At 40.7% G+C, this 21,084-nt stretch overlaps 1 protein-coding gene across 1 annotated transcript in view; it reads right to left on the reverse strand.

Moving 5' to 3' along the window:
• The window catches only part of OXCT1 (3-oxoacid CoA-transferase 1), a 105,739-nt gene extending 90,044 nt beyond the window's left edge, over positions 1 to 15,695 (reverse strand). The window contains exons 1-3 of the mRNA XM_082013454.1: positions 15,417 to 15,695; positions 12,487 to 12,595; positions 11,045 to 11,135 (exon numbers count right to left, since the gene is read on the reverse strand). Coding sequence (XP_081869580.1) covers positions 11,045 to 11,135; positions 12,487 to 12,595; positions 15,417 to 15,494 — 278 coding nt within the window. The 5' untranslated portion in view covers positions 15,495 to 15,695. The remainder of the gene's footprint in view (positions 1 to 11,044; positions 11,136 to 12,486; positions 12,596 to 15,416) is intronic.
• Positions 15,696 to 21,084: the final 5,389 nt, after the last annotated feature.

Consider the following 21,084-nt stretch of genomic DNA (forward strand, 5'->3'; position numbering starts at 1 on the left):
TCCCATACCTCAATATCTCAATATATAATATGGATAACTCAATATCCAGCATGCTGTAATTAACACGCACGTGTGCTTACAATACATGCATCCTATTGAAAACACCACTCCTGAAGAACAGCTCCAAAAACATTGTCTGTATTTGCTAATTCTGTTAATTACTTTAATAACATATATGTTTTTCCTACATAAATATTACCTTCTTGGTATTCTTACACCACCATGTCTACAACGTTGCTTCCTTCTTTAGGTCCTATCAGAAATGAACTCTTTCCACTAATCACCAGATGGTTTCCCTGGTCATTGTCCCATGACAGACCGCATTCCCTCTCTTCTCCCTCTTTATACCTTACCCCAATTATCAGTAAGTATATCCCCTAACCCTGGCTTATAAGCCATGGTGATGGGGGAAAAAAAGTAATGTAAAGGAGACATGTATAAGTACTGTAATACAAATCTATACCGCATACAAAAAATATTATCTTACGCAAAAAATGGAAAAAAGGAAAAAAGAAGCCACTTAGAAATCAAGATATGATGCTGAGTGAGCTGAAAGGTTTTTGTTTTGCACAATAAATTAGCGTAGAACAAAGGAAAGAACCCACTGAGCCACAACCAAACCTCACTTAATGTACGTTAATACTCTACCACTTCAGGATCCACACCAGACATCCCAGCTGCAACCTCCTCGCATCCTATCAAAAGGCCAGATTCCAAACGTTTACTATTATACAATATCCATTTTCAAATATAAAAGCGGTACTGATGAACCCACTTTTACAACAGCATCACTATCCTCTTGCTTGCCAGCACCGGCATCCCATAGCACGTGCCACAGTGCCATGTGTGAAGGGAGAGGGGCTGAACAAAGACCAACACCAGCTCTTCATCTCCTACTACAATATTCATCACAGCTGCATGGACAGACATGCCATCAGACTTCTTAACTGCATGCATAGTGAGGACTATTTTAAGTTTAGGATTACTTTAAGAAGATAGCTCACTTCTATGCATACTCAGATGTTTGGAAACTGCGTGATAGGAAGTGAAACGCACTCCTCTGATCTGATTCTCTGAATTTATTCTATGTTCTCTAGATGTAAAGAACTTCACTGACTATAAAAGCTTTCTCCACTCCCCAACTCTGACGTAGTAAAAAAAAAAAAAAATCTAACTCTGATGCAATGTTCAAAGTGTTGCAGGACCAAAGCAATAAAGAATAAAATGTATGCTGCCTGGAAACAACCTGTATTTCGAACTCTTCACAGAAAAATATTCCAGCAGTTTGAAACAGAAAGAGCTAGGAATAGAGTAGAAGGAGGAGTCTTGTGGGCAAAGAAAGGGATTAAAAAAAAGAATAAAAATATGAATTCCAGAATTTCTGTACAGGGTCACTCAAAGCAGGACGACCCCTCTCACAAGAAAACCATCAAAGCCTCAACTCTCATTGTAAAGGGTAATAAGCAAATGTAACAGACCAGCCAATATCTGATGGTAGTTTAATGGGTTTGTATAACTAGAGTGCTGCGAACCGAAAGTACAGAAGTTAAATGAAACTGTGCAGTGCTTTGTAGGTCAAGAACCAGCAAGGGCAGCCTGAACTGCTTACAAACACAGTTTGCTACTTCTGCGTTATCATTCACATGGTTAACGCTGCTCTTACCATTGCAAAACTTGAAAGCTGTCAAATATAAACAGGCAGATGGGAGATTTCTGCATGCAGACAACAAAATTCTGAGTGCATGTTCACATGAGAAAGGGATGGCAACAGAGGGTCAACAGCAGATTTGTAATGGTTAAAAAATTTCTGCCTCATTTCACTAAGATATATAATCCTTCCTCCTACAGTTTCAGAAGCTGGACTGGAGCACATTGTCCTTAGCAGGATTTTGCATATTGTCCTGCAGGATCCCTTACAGATGCACTTGATTCCCTCATCTACTACAGGAAGGTATCTTCTCTCAAACAAAACTCTGTAGTTACAAAGTTCCCTATAGAAATTAAATAGAAAATCGCCAAAAATTATTCTCTGTCACACTCATTCCAAGTTATTGCTCACTTCTTAAGTCACTCTTTCTCCACACCTCAAAGACAGTCAATTTATTAAAAAATAAAATTGCAGTGAGGATCAGTCACTGAGCACACAGGTCATACAACATTATTTCCCTAGCACAATGACAAGAGGAATTTTACCTTCAGAAAGTCATGCACTAAGAGGCTCTGCCTGACAGATAACACAACATTACTTCAATTCCCAGCTGCATTTCATCTTCAGAGCAGCATGATAAAATCCAAGTGCTGTTACTCATCTTATATGTTTATTTTAGATGTAAATTTCTTAAGAGAAATATAGTGCTACCCACCTTTTTTAAAGATGCAATCTGCATTCAGGTTTCTAGCTGAAATAACTCTTTTGCTTTCCATGCACATGAGTTTTCTTTTCATCTCCCTCCAAAAACTTATTTGAGCACTTCAGACTATTTTACATTTCCTATGTTTTTTGCTGGTGTTTGAATGTCCTAAGAAACCAACATTTCACACAATAGTGAAAATGCTGTTCTCACTCCTATTCTGCCTAACCTTTGCTCTTTACTTCGCATCCTTATACCAGAATTAAAAATAAAAAAGCACTTCTGGTTTAGGAAAATTTCTTTCAATATAACATTTTAATACAGTATTTTTTATCTTACTTACTTGTTCTCCCTTTCTAGATTTTGATGCTTTCTTGGTTGTTTTGTTTTAGGTGCAAAAGTTTCTTTGGACTTTTCAGCTTAAATTATGTTTATGCTGAAAGTGTTACCTCTAAAATCTGTCTGGCAGGCAATGCCCTTCCTATCAAATAGTAACCATAGAAAGAAAAAAAGATCCTTTACTGAGTGCATGGAAAGAATACCTCCTCTATACCTATTTTAAAAGCTGGGTCCAGTCCTTTAAAAAATTAAACAAAGGTGAGTGCAATAGAAACGTGTTGCTCTAGATAGGAAGGAAAAAGGCGTGGTGGAAGCTGATACAGTTGTTATGCATGCTGTCGGAAAAGGGAAAGTACACATTGGTGGAAGACAGCAAATGCATTCTTTTGCCCTCAAAATTGTTAATATCTCTAGAAGTTTCCCCATTCTGTATCAGGTTGAAAACAGAATCAACAGAATACATGAAACACATGTAGGAAAAGATCTAACCTGGCACTCAAGAAGGCAGCTGTTGCTGCAAAAAAGCGTGTTTATGCTTGATCCTGCTCCTGGAGAATGCTTTATGGAAAGACACTAGTCAGCTCCTGGAGACACATGAACAGTCTCTCTAGGCATTCAGCAGGTCCGAGTGTTACACAACTGTGCGTGAAACTTGGTAACAGATGGACCTGTTCCAGAGCTAGAAATTTTCCTGGCAAGAGCCTAGGAGTGGGAGAGGGAAACAATTTCCTCTATCATTCACCACTTAAAAGAGGCTTCATCTCGCCTGTTTTACTTTGTAACATCAGCTTTTCAGGCCTCAAAAGGATCTGCTCCAAGTTACATGCAATTTCATCTCCCTGTACGTCCACACTTCCTAGAGAAGCCACATACGCTCCCCAGCTGAAAGGAACGCATCAATCACTACCTGTTTGGAGCCTCTTAGTAACACAGCCTTAAGCTTTCAGGCTCACAGGGGTGCTCGATTATAGCATGAAACTCCACCAACATGAAAGACGGTACGTGGCTGAAGACACCACCCGAGTTCTTAGTGATGTACATTCATAGGTCCACAAAAATAATCATAAAGTATAATCCTGGCAGCACCAGAAAGTGATCCTTTATAGCTTTTATGCAGAAAATGAGTAGATGCCTACTAGATGGCATTTGACAGAAGACACCAAACCAAAGTGCAGGCACACCAAGGGTAAAATAAATGTGGTCAATCACTCACGTTAACAGTTCTTGACGACTCGCCTTCCCCAGCCATCTAGCTGGCTCTTAGCAGTGAGATAACCCAAAATAATCCCCCACATGTTACACTGAAAGATTACTAGGGAGCCAGCTCAGACAATACTGTATTTTTCCTCCTTTTCTGTCCCTGACTTCCAGCAGGGTACATAGCATTAGGGCACGGTGAGGAACAGGAGTCAACTAAGAGGGAAGAAGGACGGGTGCTGCCATATGCTAAGGCAGACCCATTCAGGAGAAGGAAGAGGCAGGACAGAAAACAGGGCAGTGGGTCACAGCTCCCAGAAACTACAGAAACTGTCTCATCACCTTTTCAGCCCATGGAAAAGGACAGAAGAAACAGTGCACTGAATCCCTCTCAGCTCAGCAGCCTGGGTCTTCTTCCACTTTGAACAGAGAAGGAAGAAAGGAAGAAAGTGAGCCCACAGCTGCCAGGAATCACAAAGCCCTGCGTGCAAGTTGGCATGACGGAGCCTTAAACAACCTCTGCTCCCTCTCCGCAGCGTCTGCACTGCACTCTCCTCCCTCCCCTACTGAAGCCTTTTTAGGGGAACTCTGTCCTCCCTACTCTGGAAACTTCATCTCAGCTCCAGCCTCGCAGCAACACGGCAGTATTCTTCCTCCAGAAACGATGCTGCACTGCTGTAAGAATGATGGATGCAGGCATATGGGCCAAGTCCATCGAAAGGCTGTGAAGGCAGATAATTTTTGAAGAGGACAAGTACTGTACATCAGCAGCAATGTCTCCTCCTTCCACATTCCTTTCTGCTATGGAATGGCACACTGTGTTTTTATTACAACAAATAAGACAACTCTATTCAGAACTTTTAAAATTTACTGTATTTTTCCTTCACAGTGAAGTTATATGCTATAGACTTAATAGCATAAATATCTGAATTTCATCATGAAATGCATCATACTTCAAAAATTTCCTGAAAGCTGTTTTTAACTTTTCTAAAACCAAGTTGACACAGTTCCTCGACCACATTCCTATTTTGTCTTCCTCATTTCTACTCACAAACAGAAAGCCATCTGCACAGATGATTTCTCAATAGTTCCATGTAGTGCAAAGTTTAGTACAATTCACCCTGCCAAAATCCGAAATAACCTCCACACTAAAATTAGCAAGATGACCTAGTCAGATTTTCAGGGATTTGCAGTTCACACAGCGTCATCACTTTAACTGCTGTAGTAAAGGATCTGATTAGATTCTTTACAAAGAATGGAGATTTTTTTTTTAAAAAGTAAACTACTTCAAATAATCAACTTAACACCAAAAGTATTTTATATACCTTCCCACATTGTTTTGGCAACTTGCCATGCACAGGACTTTACCTAACTCCACTCTCATATCTCCACAAAAAAAGATAAGAGTCATTGGTGACCTTGTATTTCACTTCTGAAAGTATATTTAATTTGGGATGTTTAAAGAATTTCTTGTGCATATACAAAAATTACATACATAATGTAAGATACTCTGAGCATCACCTTGATAATATCTTTGTGTATGCATACAAGCTATCTTCCCAGTCCCTCATAGACTTTTTCAGACACATATTAGCCCTCTGAATCAAAGGATTGCGAAATTCATGCCATTAAAAATCACCTGACACCTTATACTATATGAAAAAAACTTGATGGTATTTTTTTATATTTTTAAAATATATTTTAATATATAAGTAACATAAATATGTATAAGTATATATAACATATATATAAAAGTAATAATAAGGATGGAATTAAGCCACAAGAGTTGCACATGCTAGAACAAACAGGCAAAGTCTGTGGCAAAGATGGCAGACACATTTTGTTTTTAACAGAAACATACAATTCAAAGCAATGACTGAAAAATTAGACTTCAACATACTAACATTTATGCATCCTGCCTTAAATCCAAGATATTTAATTGCTAAGAACATAAAAATACCTTTTGTGCCTTAGAATATAGGGTACAGCAAGTTTACCATTGCATCTGATGCCACGGGGTAGTGCCTTATCTGGAAATTTGGCAACTGCAAATAGCCCATTAGGAAAACAAAGGTATTACGTTCAACAAAACTAAGTAACAGTGCACTCGGGCATCATGACCAACAGTTCAAATGTTTATCTCAAAGCTATTTTCTCTTACTAATATGCATAACATTGCAAATAAAAAAAACTTCTTCAGAAACAGCACAGAGACCAAAGGTTCAAAAAGCTGGTAATGCCTTTTAAGCAGACAGTCTGAATCTGTGATAATCTGACAGCATGCTGTCAATCTCCTTTTAGATGATCACCGAGGTGATTAGTAATTAAGATCTTAATTGTGAATTCTCTATTTTTACTATAAGTGAAACCCTACTGTTCAACACTATTGCGTTCAAAAAGAATGCATATTTAAGTCTCAAAGTCCCTTCAAAAGCCCAGAGGGAAGTAGCTTATTTGATGCAAGTCAGAACACATGTGCAGCTACTACAAGTTACAGACTTCATTTTTACCAAGTACAAATTCAGTCTATTGAGGTGGTAGAGACAGACTGAAAGCATTGATCTCAGAATGTGATTATAACCAAAATTAGTTATCCATCTCGTTAAGCAAAAGTAATAAAAAATAATAATTTGGTGCCAATTTCTTAAACTTTCATTTTAAATACTCCACTGTGTTGACAAGAACGTGGTTTCTGTTGCAACACAGGTCCTGAAACAATAGGTCTGATAGCCTGCAATAGGGAAGTCTTAGCATAAGCTGATCTGAAACATCCAAGTCCACTCTAACTTGAAATCAGTATGCAACATGATACCACCAAGTCGCATGCAGATGAAAAAACAGCCATGTGCAAGAAGGTACTGTATACTAATCACAACCATGTTGGGAATTTACTGAATCAAGGTTTAAAATAAGGACCCACTGACGTATGAGGAGCAAACAAAAGTTAAACAATAACGCAGCTAAAATTTAATAAAATGGATTTTAGTCGCTTACTGACACAGAATCCTCTAAATTTAAAGGGTTTATAATAACATAGTGTGAAGAAATACGAACAACGTAGGCAACACAAGTTAAAAGGAAAGGTGTGAGAAGTTGTATTTTAGGAGAAATCCACCCACCGTGTTTCACTATCTCCCTGGTTCACAAGCTGGTTTCCCTTGCAGCAAGTTGTGTAAATACCAGAGATACTGCATATTTGTACTGCTTCCCTTTCAAACACTTTGCCTTGTTTGGCTTGGCAAAAGAGCACCGACTCTTAAAGGTGCTGTTTCACAAGCCAGCACACGGCGTACGCAGTAGCATAATGCACAGCAACAGACAATAACTAGCAGGATGATTTTCTAACCAAGGTGCCTAAGAACACCCCTACGCTACTGTACAACCTGTCCTTGGCAAGTCTTTCAAAGGCCAAAACAAGGACTTTACCTGCCAGCAACTACGCAATTTGAACAAGGATTTGCAGGATGAATCTCCTCCCTGCTACACTGCAGCACAGAACAGCAGGGTGTGAACTTGTGAATATCCTACTCCTTTAAAGTTGTTTCCAGACACTGCCAAGCATTTCCAGGCTTCGCTGAGCCTTCTTTCCAGCTAAGAGTGCTCTTCAGGACTTCCCAACTACTACCTTCCCCTAGGTGCAAATGAAACGCTGTCTCCATTGCAGCTATTTTAGTTATAAACAGATAGCTCTGTAACACATTTTGTGGTTCACGCGTATTGAAAGACATGTGACCTAATCCATACAGCTGCACTGCTCTCCAGAGCAGGTTGTCCATCTATGTTCTTGGCTCCTCCCCTGCTCCAGTTACAAGTTGCCTGCTAAACCCACTGCAGGATGAGAAAACCTAAACACAGCCAATTACCTCCTGTTTGCTGGAAGAACTGGAGAAGAGAAAGCAACTGCAGTCAGGAAGACGAAACATAGCAGGGCATCAACTGCAGCACAACAGTGCCAAAGCAAAACACACTTAATCCCGAGGCATCTTGGAAAGTGGCAAATTACTGATCCCACAAAGTACCTGACATCCCGAGATTACAGGAACAGTTCACCCTTCGAATACTATTGCTGCAGAGTATGAGATTGCTGTGCTACTTCAGTTTTCAAACACATTTATTAGTATTGCAGTATTTGATACTATCACTATGCTTTTTGACATGGTATTAGAAGATGCTTAAATGGTATCAATCCCTGTGATGAGGATTCTGACTTTATTAATGATGACATCTGTGCTTTAACCTGGTTCCCAAACCCTACTGAACTATAGCAGGCTAAGTTCCATATAATAGTAATACAATACATAAAAACAATAGAAGAGACCGTATTTTATTATTAATTTAATTTCTAAATTATACTGTTCAACATGAGAGCAAAACCAGGATTTTTACAAGACTTTATAAAAAGCCTAAGTGCCCTTGGGCATTTTCAAATCATTACGCTGTTCTGTAAGGAGCTTACCAGACTTCCATGACTGCTCATGGAAAACTAGTTTCAAGAAAAAAGGAATTCAATTTTGCTTTCCCACCAACAACCAAACATTTTACAGTAATCACTCCAGACTCAAAGTCCAAAGAATTTTCAGGAAAGTTAGCATTATTTCAAGAAAAATTAATTCTAACCTATACCACCAACAACAACTATATGCAGAATACAATACAAAATGTCATCTTCTCCAGTCTATTCCATAATGATTCTTTTTCACCTCCCACACAGGAGCATCTGTGCAACCTATCTACATATATGTGTATCATTCAGAAACAAGAGTATGAAGAAAGTGAATGATCTCTACTCTAAGTGATTGATCTTTCCACTCAAAATTATTTGCCACTTTCTCTCTTTTTTTTACCATCCATCAGAAATTTGTTTCCCACAAAAGTCTAAGGAGCTTGAGTTTGACTGTGTATGTGCCAAATACCAATAAAAATCACATCTGTTATCCAATGAATGTGAAATGGCAAGGATGAAGCACTGAGGAAAAATGAAGACCAACACACTGTGAACTTCAGCCTCCAAAGCCTAGAGTGTGTGTGTGTATACATACATCTGTGGGTTTTGAATGGTATTCTGGTTTTAACTTACGTGAAAAACAAAACAGATTGGGATACAAGTCTATGGACAAAGTATATGGGAGTTATAATGATACAGCTGAAAACAGCACAAAACATTATTAGATAAATCCTACCCAATTCACTTTGCCAAGGCTGGAGGAATTGAAGGAGCAAGGTTTGACATCTATTTTCATTTTGTATGAAGAACAAAGTTCTTTATAGCCAAACAACCTTTCTGGCTCACATAAACTTGACTCTTATTCCAATGTAAGTACAGAAGAAAAGAGTTCCCCAGTGATTTTTTTTCCTACAACTCTTATTCTGCAATTGGATAAAGGCTGAGCTTCTGCAGAACAGATGGGAGACTTCCAACCCAAGGAAAGGGCTCGTAATTGCAAGCATTAATGAAATTCCATGAAAAAAATACAAAATTCTCATTATCATTTCACCATAAATACAGCATTCAAAAGTAAAAAGTTCACAGAAAATGTAGTAACAGATACTACTATTTGCTGAAAGTATGCAACATTATAAAAAGTTTAAAAAAAACAAAACACCAAAACCACCAAAAAAACCCCAGAAGGAATGCTCACAAACTATCTTCCTCATGAACTGGTCTATGTAACCCCAGTACATCTAGCTGTGAGAAGACATTTCACAAGACAATAGAAATAGAATTTAGGATAAGATCCCTAATCAAAGAAAATCTGCTAAAGAAAGTACGATGCCTCTAGGAGACATCAGCCTTCCCAAAGTCTTTAAATCTACAATGAACTAAATTACACTGGAATTATTATGTTGCTGAAGGTGACATTTAATAGGATAAGTCACTGAACCAAGGTTAGGGCCACCTGCAGATGCTAGTCATCCAACAACACTGCAAGAAACAGAATATCAGTCTTATTGGCCAGCCTGATTTCAAATACAAGTCTGCATATTTTTATTTAATTGCATTTCTATTTTATCAATGCACTTCAACAGAAGTGGCTGTAGTTATTTCTCTTTATGAAGATCACTATGTGTTGTGGAGTCTACTACAATGAACAGCTTGCATAAAAATTAGCCCTACGGAGAAGTATAGAAAACATATGTAAAAGAATTATTCTCACTGTTGACCCCACATGAATTTCATAATGGGCAAACATTTAAAAAGAATAATTCCAAGACCCTTTAAAAAGGCTCTCCATTCTTTCATCATAAATGTTCTCCACTGCTGTTGTGTTGTTTGTTTTTTTTTTTAAAGTAACAGAATTACAGTAAGAAGGTCAGAAAGCACCAAAGTGTAGTTAAAAAAAAAAATCCTTATTTAGAACTTCACACCCACACACAAATAAAATAAATCATTGATACTGTTGGACATATGGGAGGAATGAAGCTAAGGGTTATACTTTAGTCTCTGACAGTAGTTAACAAAGTGCAACTTTGAGGGAAGGAACAAGATAACCACAAAGGAACGCTACTACTGAACTTTAAGTGAACTACCTTAATTAACATCGGGTAGGGAAAGGCCCCTGTCCACAGAGGTCCCTTCCTCACTGAGCATGCACAGTACAAAAAGGAGGACGCTGTGACTTTAAGCAGAGACGAGGCTTGCAAGAACCAGTAGGAACCAGGGTGACTGAGCCAACTTGCAAAAATACTGTTAACTGTTGCTCGAAATGTATAAATATTTCCCCTGGGTTAACTGAAGTGTGCTAGCTTTGTGGACCTACCACCTAGCATGGAATAAAAGCAAGTGTCTTGACTCCATGTGGTTTTCGGTGCTCTGCACACCGCGAGAAAGAACTCCTGTTTGGAACAACAATACTACATTTAAAGCATCTAGAGTCAGAATTTTCAGTTACAGTCAGCCAGTTAAATATATATAAAACACATAATTGCAATTGTCTACAACAGTGACAACTGCTCCCTGACAAAGTTGAGTATACATACAGTAGTGTACTTTCTGGGCTCATTCCAAAAAGAACACTTTCAAACACAGCTGTGGTTAATAGGAAAATTCTTATAATGAAAAGTAAGACCCTTCCACACGTATGAGCCTTTTCACATGAACAGAATGTACTTACTTCAGTCTGTACTTACTAAACCACAGGCATATCATGAATACGTACCCTGCATTATTACTGACTGCTGTTATTCCCTTTACTCCAGTCTTCAGTAAACCTCCAATGAGGTTTTCAGGAATCCCACACAATCCAAAACCTATGTAAAATAAAAGACAGCTGAACATGGAACAAGTCTAAAAGAACACAGATTAATCAGAAGTCTGAGAATGCGCATTGTTTAATTAAAAATCTTTTCCAAATAGAACAAGCTCCTTATCAACTAAATACACCAATGCTTCTGGAAAGAGTTGCACCCTAGTACTGGAATCTCCCAGTCGCTAGGTGATTCCCAGTTTAGATGAAAGCCTTTTAACCATCAGAGGTCTGCTTACACACAAACGGCCTTTGGCGAAGGGCTCCTGGACCTCCTCTCTCCTGACTTGTGCCCTAACCATTGTATTCTTTATTCCTCCTCCTCCTTCCACCCAACTACCCTTCAGCTCTTTGCTGCACCTAACAATGTCAAACAGGAGGAGCAAGGATTTCTCCCATACAGCTCAGCCTATAATTAGGTGATAAAAATCTGTGAATTTTCACGCATCTCCACCCAGGCTGAGGTGCCTCACACTCCTACCTATTATGCAACAACTCAGTATGTCTAAAATGAAACACGACGCCACATTTGAGTCCTCGGCCAGGGTCTAATACTACAATTACTACCATTTCCTTCCCAGCCACTTAGCCTCACATCTTTTGTTCCAATAATAAAAAAATACAGTAATTCTTCCTAGAAGGCATTTTGCCTCATTACATATGTCCAGTGAGTTTTCCCATGTTTTACAACATTACATTAATTACTTCTTCAATGCTAAAAATCGCTTATAACCTACTAGAGAGACTGCTTTTCTTTCCATAGATTGAACAGCATGAAACTGTGGAAATCATCTAGAATATTCAAATGTTCAAGTCACAGTGAAAGTCAGTATGATACAACTTCTTAACTCTTCTGGAAATGCTACGCATAACCATTTATTGTAACACAGATAAGTATTATCTTCACTTCCTAAAGCCAGAAACAGGTGAGGTGATTTGTTCAAAGTCACAGAGATCCAGCTACTAGGCAGATATAGAATATAGAGGATGTTACCATAAAAATGATCAAACCAAATTTTATTCCTCACTATCTGAAATAACAATGCTAACTTGAAAATGCACAAGTTCATTTTCTGCATTCAAACTTGCACAAGTAAAGTGTAATACTTCACTAGTGAGCAAAAAAACCTAATGATTTTTCTGAGGCTTTTTCCCTCTCCTAAGAAACAAACTGTGATTTTCTCACTGAAGAAGTCTGCCCCTCATTAGCAGGGTAGGAAATAATTTGTTTAAAATGCCCATACAAAAATATGGATTTTCAAATTAGGTAATATTAAAGGAAACATGGTAAAATGGTAAAAAGCATGCCATTAATAGAACATGTGATTGCATTCATAAAGAATTCAAATATTTACCACCAACAAGTACAGTTGCCCCATTGGGTATATCTTTTACAGCTTCAACGGGATCAGTATAAAATTTGGTGTTGCGATGACAGCTGGTAGAAAAATAGCATCCACAGATCTGGAACAACATTAAAAGAAACAAGTGAATTAATAAAAGCATTATATAGTGGCTTTATAATGACGACGATGCCTCTGGCTAGATATGGGGAAAAATACATAAAAAAAGATATTGCTACTGTAAACACTGAACGTTGTTTACATGGGAGAAAGAGAATGGTTCACGTCTCCACAACAAGGACTCTTGTCTCTCCCTCATATCACCCATATTTTATGACATTCATATGTATTACAAAACCTTTAGTCTTAATATGAACTGCATCAATTTGACAATATCCAAAGAGATTTTAAATTTCTGAATTCCATCCTAAACTGCTGACAAATTGTAACTTATTGTGAACAGATTCACAAATACAATTCCTCTGCACAAGTCAGAGACACTCAAAGGCCGCTTTAACCTATATATTGCTACTTGTAGCTTCAGACATGCAGACACTAAACATAACCAGAAATTGCTGAAGCAGAGAGCCAACACCACCACAAAATTTGAGTGGAGGCCAAGGAACAATACGAAGTACAGTGCTGTGCTGGCAGTGCAGTAAGCAGGGACTACCTTCAATGGAGTAAACCTTCCCCAGCTTCCTAATGCAGTCTTAGAGCTATTTGTGTTGTTGAAGAACAGCTCAGAACCAGTGAGACTCCAACAAACTGGTGAAATACAGAGGGCAAGAGGGAAATCAGTACAAATGTCACCCCCAAAAGTAAACTTCACAGTGCAAAGCCTTACACAGTAATCATCATAACTCATCTGTTATATTCTTAGGTCACAGTTACCCTTTTTTCTTCTTCTTTAAGTATTTCCCACTAGTACTACCATGCAATAATACTAATCAACTACTGTCAAGGCACCAGAAGCAACTGACATTTAAGTCACTACATTGACACAGTCCCCGTAAATTGAGAGTATTTGGAAGTTAAGATACTAAGTGTTTCCACTTCTAATTTGTTAGTAGAAGTGAGAAATTTTAAACTGTGAAAGAAGGAGAAGAATGAGTAAATAAATAAACAAGCTAATGTACATACCTTTTAAAGACAATAGCTTAATTATTCCCTAAAGAGTTGCCTTAAGATCCAGTTACAACCAGGGCAATCATTTTTGGCTCAGTTTCAAGACTTACACAAACTGCCTTCTTTACAAAATTAAGGTTGCAAGACTTCGCACTGAATATTAAGATCACCTTCCTGAATGGACACTTATCTGCTTCCCAGTGGAAACACTGATGTTCCTCTGCTTTGATGAGCTTAAAAAAACCCACAGCAGTACATGGGTCATAAGGAACAGTGCCCGGTGAGAAAAAGGCCCTTCCCCATGCTCAGTTATACCACGAGTATTTCTTTCAGACAGTAACGACAGTAAGACTGCAAAGAGTGTCTCTTCCAGTAGCTTTCAGTAGGTAAGTGACAAAACGAGTATTAAGTGCTGGCAGCCTAGGGGAATGCAGTACAACAGGGCTGCAAGCAGGCATGAGGGCTGGGGCTGGAGGGAGGTCAGGCCACTGCAATGCCACTGCACCTACACATAGGAAAATATTCAAAGAGGCCATGTGGTACCTTTTGTTTAATCTTCCCAACTGCCTGTAACAGTGTGGAACAACACAGCAGCATGTGTTGCAGAAGCATGTGTTCCCAGGCTGGATGTCTCCAATGAGAGCATCTACCTGTCTACACTAAGTTCTTTTCACTCCCTTTCTAACCCACTCTGGCATTTGAGAGCAATGGGCTTTGAGGTAGCTGAGATGCCAGGGATCACACACGCTCCCCTGCACACTGGGACTGCAAGCTATGACCTCAGCAGCTGGCGGCAATTCTGGCAGCCCAGGTTTAAGAGAGAAGTAACGTGGCAACAGATGAGCTCCTAGAATAATCAACAAAATCGAAGTAAATTTCTAGAAGAGCAAAATGTAACTGAGCGCAACAAAGACCGAAAGAGCTATGATTATGTGTCCATAAAGACATCAGAGAGAGTAAACATGGGCATGGGAAGGAGAGTAGATGCGCTGTTTCAACTAAAATAAAATATGAAAAGCCACAGAAACAATTCTTGCTGAAGAGACCAAAAAAATAACTTGGCTACGGTTACACGTGGGCTGGAAACCATCAGAACAGCAAGGTTTGACAGAAGCTTCCCCCAGGAGGAGCAAAGCGAGCACGCCAGCTTGCTGCACGGCCAAGCCCCGCGCGTTGATGACCGGCAACACACGGCGGGGCGGGCAGGCCCTCCCTGCCTACACCTGCAGCCCACGAGAGACCGAAGTGGGGGGAGCATGACTGAAACATACAGTAACATGCTGCAATTGCGCGGCCATTGCAAATGCAGGGGAAATAAATAACAAAATTTAAAAAAAACCAACTCAAAACCAAACCTCCGGGCCGGTCCCCCAAGGTCACCGCATCCCAAGCCGCCGCCGTGGCCAGGCCTGCCCCGGCGCCGCGCCCTGCCGTCCTCCCCGCCGCCCGCCGCGCCCGCGGGCCTCCTTCGGGCCAAACCCGTCACCGTAACAGGAGAAGAACCGAAGCAAAGCCCATCACTTCCCCGCGGGGCGAGCAACGGCACCCTCAGGGCAGCAGGGCTGCCGCCTACCCCCGGGGCGCCGGCCGCCCGGCCCCGCCCGCCTCGCCCACGGGAGACATCGACTCCCGGCGGAGGCAGCCCCGCCGCGGCGGGTCCCCTGCCAAGGTCACCGCCGCCCGGGCGGGCAAGGCGGCGAGGGCCCGTCGGGAAGGGGGACGCGGCGGGGAGCGCGGCCGGGGCCGGCCCCTGTAGCGGGGAGCGCGGCCAAGCGACGGTGCAGGGATCCGGCTGCCCCCGCCGCTCGCCTTACCTCGGCGGCCCGCACCCGCGCGGCGGGAAAGAGGATGCGGCGGCTGAGCGGCGGCAGGAGGAATTTGTACGCCGCCATCTTCGCGCGGCGCGGCTGTCGGGGAGGGGAACGGAGGGGCCGGCGGGCTGGGCCGAGGCGGCGGCTGCTGCCGTCTAACGCCGGGCGAGGAGAGCGGGAAGGACGGCGGAGACCGCGGGCGGAGGGAGGGTGGGAGGCTCGGCCCTGACGCCCACTGACGTCGGCTGCGCCCGAGGCGGGGCCGCCGGAGGGACGGGGGGCCGGCGGGGCCCCAGCGGCTGCCGACTCCCCTCAGCCGGGGGCCCGCCGCACGCCCCCAAGTCCGGGGCGCGGGAGAGCATCGGGGAGCAGAAGCAGACCTACAGCCCACCGGTACCGCCGACCGCGCAGTCGGCGGTTTTGTTCTTAAACACCCTCGGACCCACGGAAAACAGGCGCGGACAAACCCATCAATGTCACAGCCACTTCAGTTGTTAAGTGGGGGGCGGGGGAGGGGCTTTCCTGTTTTCCTTCTGAACCCTCCACTGCTTCCACAGACGGGCAACTCGGATGCGCCGTGGCGGATGTCTCTGTGAAGCTGAGGTGGCTTTCATTTCTGTCCCGAGGACTAACATCACAAGAATTAAAGTAAGGGCAGAGGCTTTGAACAGTTAAGTTTCCAACGTGCAGCCGTGAGGGTGAGCCAGGCTCCAGTAAGCACATGGTCTCCACAGGGCGCTTGGATGCTATGTTTGGGTGGGAAAATGTTACTAGAATAGATCTGTACTTGTTCAAGCAGCCATGTGATGTGAACTGCTGGCGTTTCTGCCGCTGCTAAAAGGAAAATTCAAAGCATGCCTCTGCCATTATTTACCCTTTCTAAAAATACCCCAAATGATCAGTGCATGGCCTAACGATGCCCGATGAAACAGAAGGATTTACAGAAAAATGTGAGAAACTGTTCAGATGCAGGAAAAGAGAAATTCCCCTCATGCACATGACAGGAGGTCACACTTCTTGCATGTCACGCTGCTCCTTGTCTTCTTTCCAGGCTATCTCCAACGCCAGCCTCGCTGTGCTTAGCCATCGTGGTATGAACACGCAGAAGGACAATTTACAACAAGGAAGCCAAGGTTCTAAGAGCATGCTGCCAGTCTCTGAAGTGCCTGTGCACACCCAGTCCATTTTATTCAAGGCGCTGGTCCAGCCTTGCAGGTGCTGCTCTGTGGTCCCTGCCATGTATTTTAAAATGTGGTGGTACGTGGTACCTGCAGTCAAAGCTCACGTAACAGACAAACCTTGCAGATGCCAGTGAAGTGTGGTGGAGACACCTTCTCTGGCAGGTAGGTTTTGGGCTGGTTTTTTTTTTCCAGGTATTCACTGTATTTAGCTAGTCAGTTAAGTCTGCAGCAGCTCCAGGTGTAAAAAGCTACAAATTACAGGGGCTTAGTGAACTGAAAAACAAAATAACAGCACAGCTTGTATTCTGCCAGGGTTAAGGATCAGTAGAAACATTTTACAGGACTGGGTTTCTGAACCTGGGTTCTACCTAAATTTCATAGAGACATGTAAATCCTTAAGTCACATTTCCTTTAATGAAAAAATCTCCCTAAGCATTGAAAAACTCATCTAAAAGAAGTTTATTCTCTTCAGTTATAGAAGAGAGTATCTTCTATAGTGTGCTTTCTCAAACTTATCAAAGTGTTCACTCTTGAGAACTTGTTACATAACAGCTAGCATTTATTTTGCATGGGGTTTGGACTATTTGGCAATCCAACAACGTTCCTCCTGGCAGGCTGGAGGAAGAGGGCTAACTGCGTGCAGTAGGTATAGCTCATGGGTATTAATACCTCCCTGGAAGATTTATTATGTAAAACTGGTAATGCTACGTATATAAATTACCTTTCTGAGCTAGGAAATTAAGGGGTTATAACTTTTCCTTATCAGGTGTTATGGATTATCTAAACCCAAAATAATTCAAAAAAATTGTGCAAAGTCCACATGCTTTGGACTGCAACCCTCTTATCTTGGCTAGAAAAGCTCAAAACATAACTGAATGAGTAGATAAAAGAAGTTGTTTGGGAGAAGTTTATAAAGGATAGTAGTATCATCTACTTTGTCTTAATTTTTAAGATGTCTTAAAGCTCTTCACACAACAAAGACTACAACTAAGCAACCAACATGAAACAAGTCTCTAAAATGATCAAGAATATTTTTAATATCATCTTTTTTTGTCTATTGAAGTAAATCACATAACGATAGTAGCATGCAAGTCAAACACTTTTAAAATTCAACAGCATTTACAAATGAGTAGTGGAAGAGTTTTAAGCCTTTGGTGCCAAAACCAAGTCAGCAGGTAGGCATTCTGGAGCTACCGCAGGTTAATCATTATATACACCATATAACACCAGCTAATTTATACCAATACCAAGCATAATAAGACATCAAAGTCAGTACTCCAATACAGTGAAATATTTCCCAAAGAAGCCAACAAAAAGTTAGCAGGTAGGCAGGCTATTTTTATATGTTTGTTTTATCTCTACAGGGGGAAGAACAGCAAGTCTGAGATGAACAACCTTGTTTCTTGACAAATTTCTTAAAATTCGTTTATTCTTGACCCAGATTTTAGCGAATGAAAATTTAGCAATTTGCTTTTCTTTCAGATCTTTTCAGATCTTTTTTATTTGGCAATAAAATTTAGTTATTGAGGCATGAAAACCATGCCACACAGACAGGAAAGCTTGTTAAACTACACAGCAACTAGAACACACAGAGAACACCTAAACTTACCTCCAACACGTTAATAGGTCCCAGTGCTGAAACAAAAGGTTGGTGTTTAAGTACTTTTGAGTATTACTCAAAATAGTAAAGTATTTTTAATATTAATCATTTAAGAGCACTTGAAACTCATCTTTGGATAAAGTGGAATGAACCCAATTCCCTTGATACGGGATGGAAAGTCAAAGAAAACCAAAAGATTATTTCATAGCATCTACATCTTCCTGCAAGAATGGAATACCACACAGAAAACAAATAAAGGAAGGATACAGAACTTATGATACAGACCTAAAGGCATTAGATAATTACAAATATATTCCAGCTGAGAATATAAAAATAAGTACAAGCTCTTGTGCAATACGGTCAATCATTTTAAGATTGACTCATAGTATTTACAGGAAATATATTCAGCTAGGGGAGACAAAAGGGCTGCCACCTGCATCACCAATTATTACACTAGTAAGCCATGTGAACTTAAATATTCAACTTATTAACAAGGTCCACGTGAAAGGAAGGTCATTACAAAGAAAAGTGGATATTCACAGGTCTAGTGAAAACTATAGATGTTAAAAATCAGCAGGGATTTGGCAAATGAAAGTTCATACATAATTAAACATAAATACCAAAGGAAAAATTAAATTGGAAAACAAAAAAAAAAAACCAAGCCCCAAACCAAAAAGCCATCTTCCAGACAGTTATGGAAATGTAAAGCAAATGAGAGAACCTCAGAGCCAAGATTTTTTAAGGAAACAACCTGTGGAGCTGTTGAGGAATCTCTTTGCCAACTAACTCTGGCAACATTTTCTCTTCACAGCCCTGAGCTTAAGATCAAAGGGGATAACAAACTATGAAAAGATCCTGAAGCTCCATAATAAGGAAGAATCAACAACCCTTGGGCAAGAGCAGTTCTTTATCCCTGAAGGACCTCTTGAGCAGACAACAGAAAATCAACAAATTTTTGTTACAATGAATATCGTAGTAGAACACAGCAGCTCATCTAATTAAGAACATAGAAAAGCCTAATTGCATGAGGAGGTCCATATTGTGAAAAATAGTCGGGGGGGATTTTTTTGCCTATTTCATACTAGGCCAGTTTCCGTTATAGCAGTCTAATATTTTAGGCACGATGCCCTACCTTCATATAAATGATACAGAAGTTTCTATATCCTGTCAGACTTTCATATCATTATTACAAACTAAGATAAGCACCTATGCAGAACTTCTTAGAAGCCACTGAACGTTTTATACTTGGTCAAAATTGGAGAATTAAAGTTACCGCAGCAAGTTATTCGCTTAGTAACCTTGACAGCACTAAGAAATAGCCACTAAAATATCAGCAGTTAAATAGTTACTTCAATTCAGTTGTCTTAAAGTTACAAAACTTCAGACCTTCTGACCACTGCAAATGCTACACATAAATTCAAAACCACAGTACTTAGAAGGTATAATTATACAGTATTTAAAATTAAAGTGTCATTTTTGTTTAAATAGAACCACAAAGTCTGTTACTCAGCATGATCCTTGGCCTTTCTATTCATGTTCATATATTGCATATTTAGTTAAGTGTAATAACCTTCAACAGTCAGTATGTCTACTAGTTCTGGAGAAAGGATAAGTGACTTATCATTCCTTTACAGCAGGAGTAAGGAAAAACCAAAATGCCTATTCAGCAGATATTTGCACATATAAGCTGCACAAGTTCCACATGTTTGTGTATTGATATTTATGGTGGCTGGTTTAAATTCTTATTCAGAAAACCCTACTAATCTCTTACTCTTCATTTTTGCCAGGAATTTTTTGCTGCAATGCAACAACAATGCAGCAGAACAGGAAAGTCTTTTTTCTCCGCGCTCTGTCCAAGCTGAAAGAATGGATCTATTTTACGCTCCATACCCATAGTGTTGTAAAAAAGTAAAGGTAAACATAATAAACAGGGCTAGAGAAACAAGAAACTGTAAACACAAATGCCGAGCAGCTGTCACACTGCGAGTCAGTTCATGTTTGGTAGCACTACTGTAACAGGCTTTTCCGGATTCTGCCATGCAATGTTACATTAATAAGATGCACGGGGTACTTTCAAACAAACCTCATCAGCAACAGAATGTACTTTAAACTCAGAACCTAGGAGGACTTTGTAAAACAACTAGTGAAGAAATCTTTCTCCTTGTATTTCATACACAGCTTAAAAATATACAGCTTTAAGATGATAGTGCAAAACTTTGCTTACAGATGTTGTACAGACTAACAGATCAGACACCCCCACCTGTACGTCCCTGCAGCTAGTGCTGTAGAGTAAGACCCCAGGACAGCTGCCAGTCTTGGAAATTAAAAAAAGCAACACCTGCCTGGTCTGCAAGTTTCGCCTGTAACTCTGGTTTCCTGTTTGAAACCTGGACTTTGCCATCCGTTTCATGGGTGTGGAGCTTAATTGGCAAGCACCATTTCTTGGCTACAAAAGTCCAGCATGCAAACTCATGCATGCAATCCAAGCCCTTGTAACTATTTTATCATCCACTGACTAGCGAGCCAGTTCCCTGTGTGCGCTGACAAATCCATTCTCACTTGAGCCATTTTGCCTAATTCTTGTTTCAGCGACTTTGGCCATTCTTGTTTGGCCACTTTGAAGCCATATGCTAACAGTTCACTGAAGACTTCCGTACTTTTGGGGTTTTGCAGAGCTTCAGGAAACACAATCATTTCAGATTGACATCACTACCACGAAACATCCCCGTGAAAAGCGGGACTATATTGAGCACGCTGGTGACACCCTGTGGCATCCTGCTGAACTTCCAAACAGAAAGGGCTTCAAGGTGGCATTTGTCTTCCTCTAGCACAGATGTCTGTCCTCACTTAAGACTAGTGGGCCTCAATGAGGTGCTACTCCTGTAGCAAG

This window comes from Phaethon aethereus (assembly GCF_964289735.1).
Source record: "Phaethon aethereus genome assembly, chromosome: Z".
Taxonomy (NCBI): Eukaryota; Metazoa; Chordata; class Aves; order Phaethontiformes; family Phaethontidae; genus Phaethon; species Phaethon aethereus.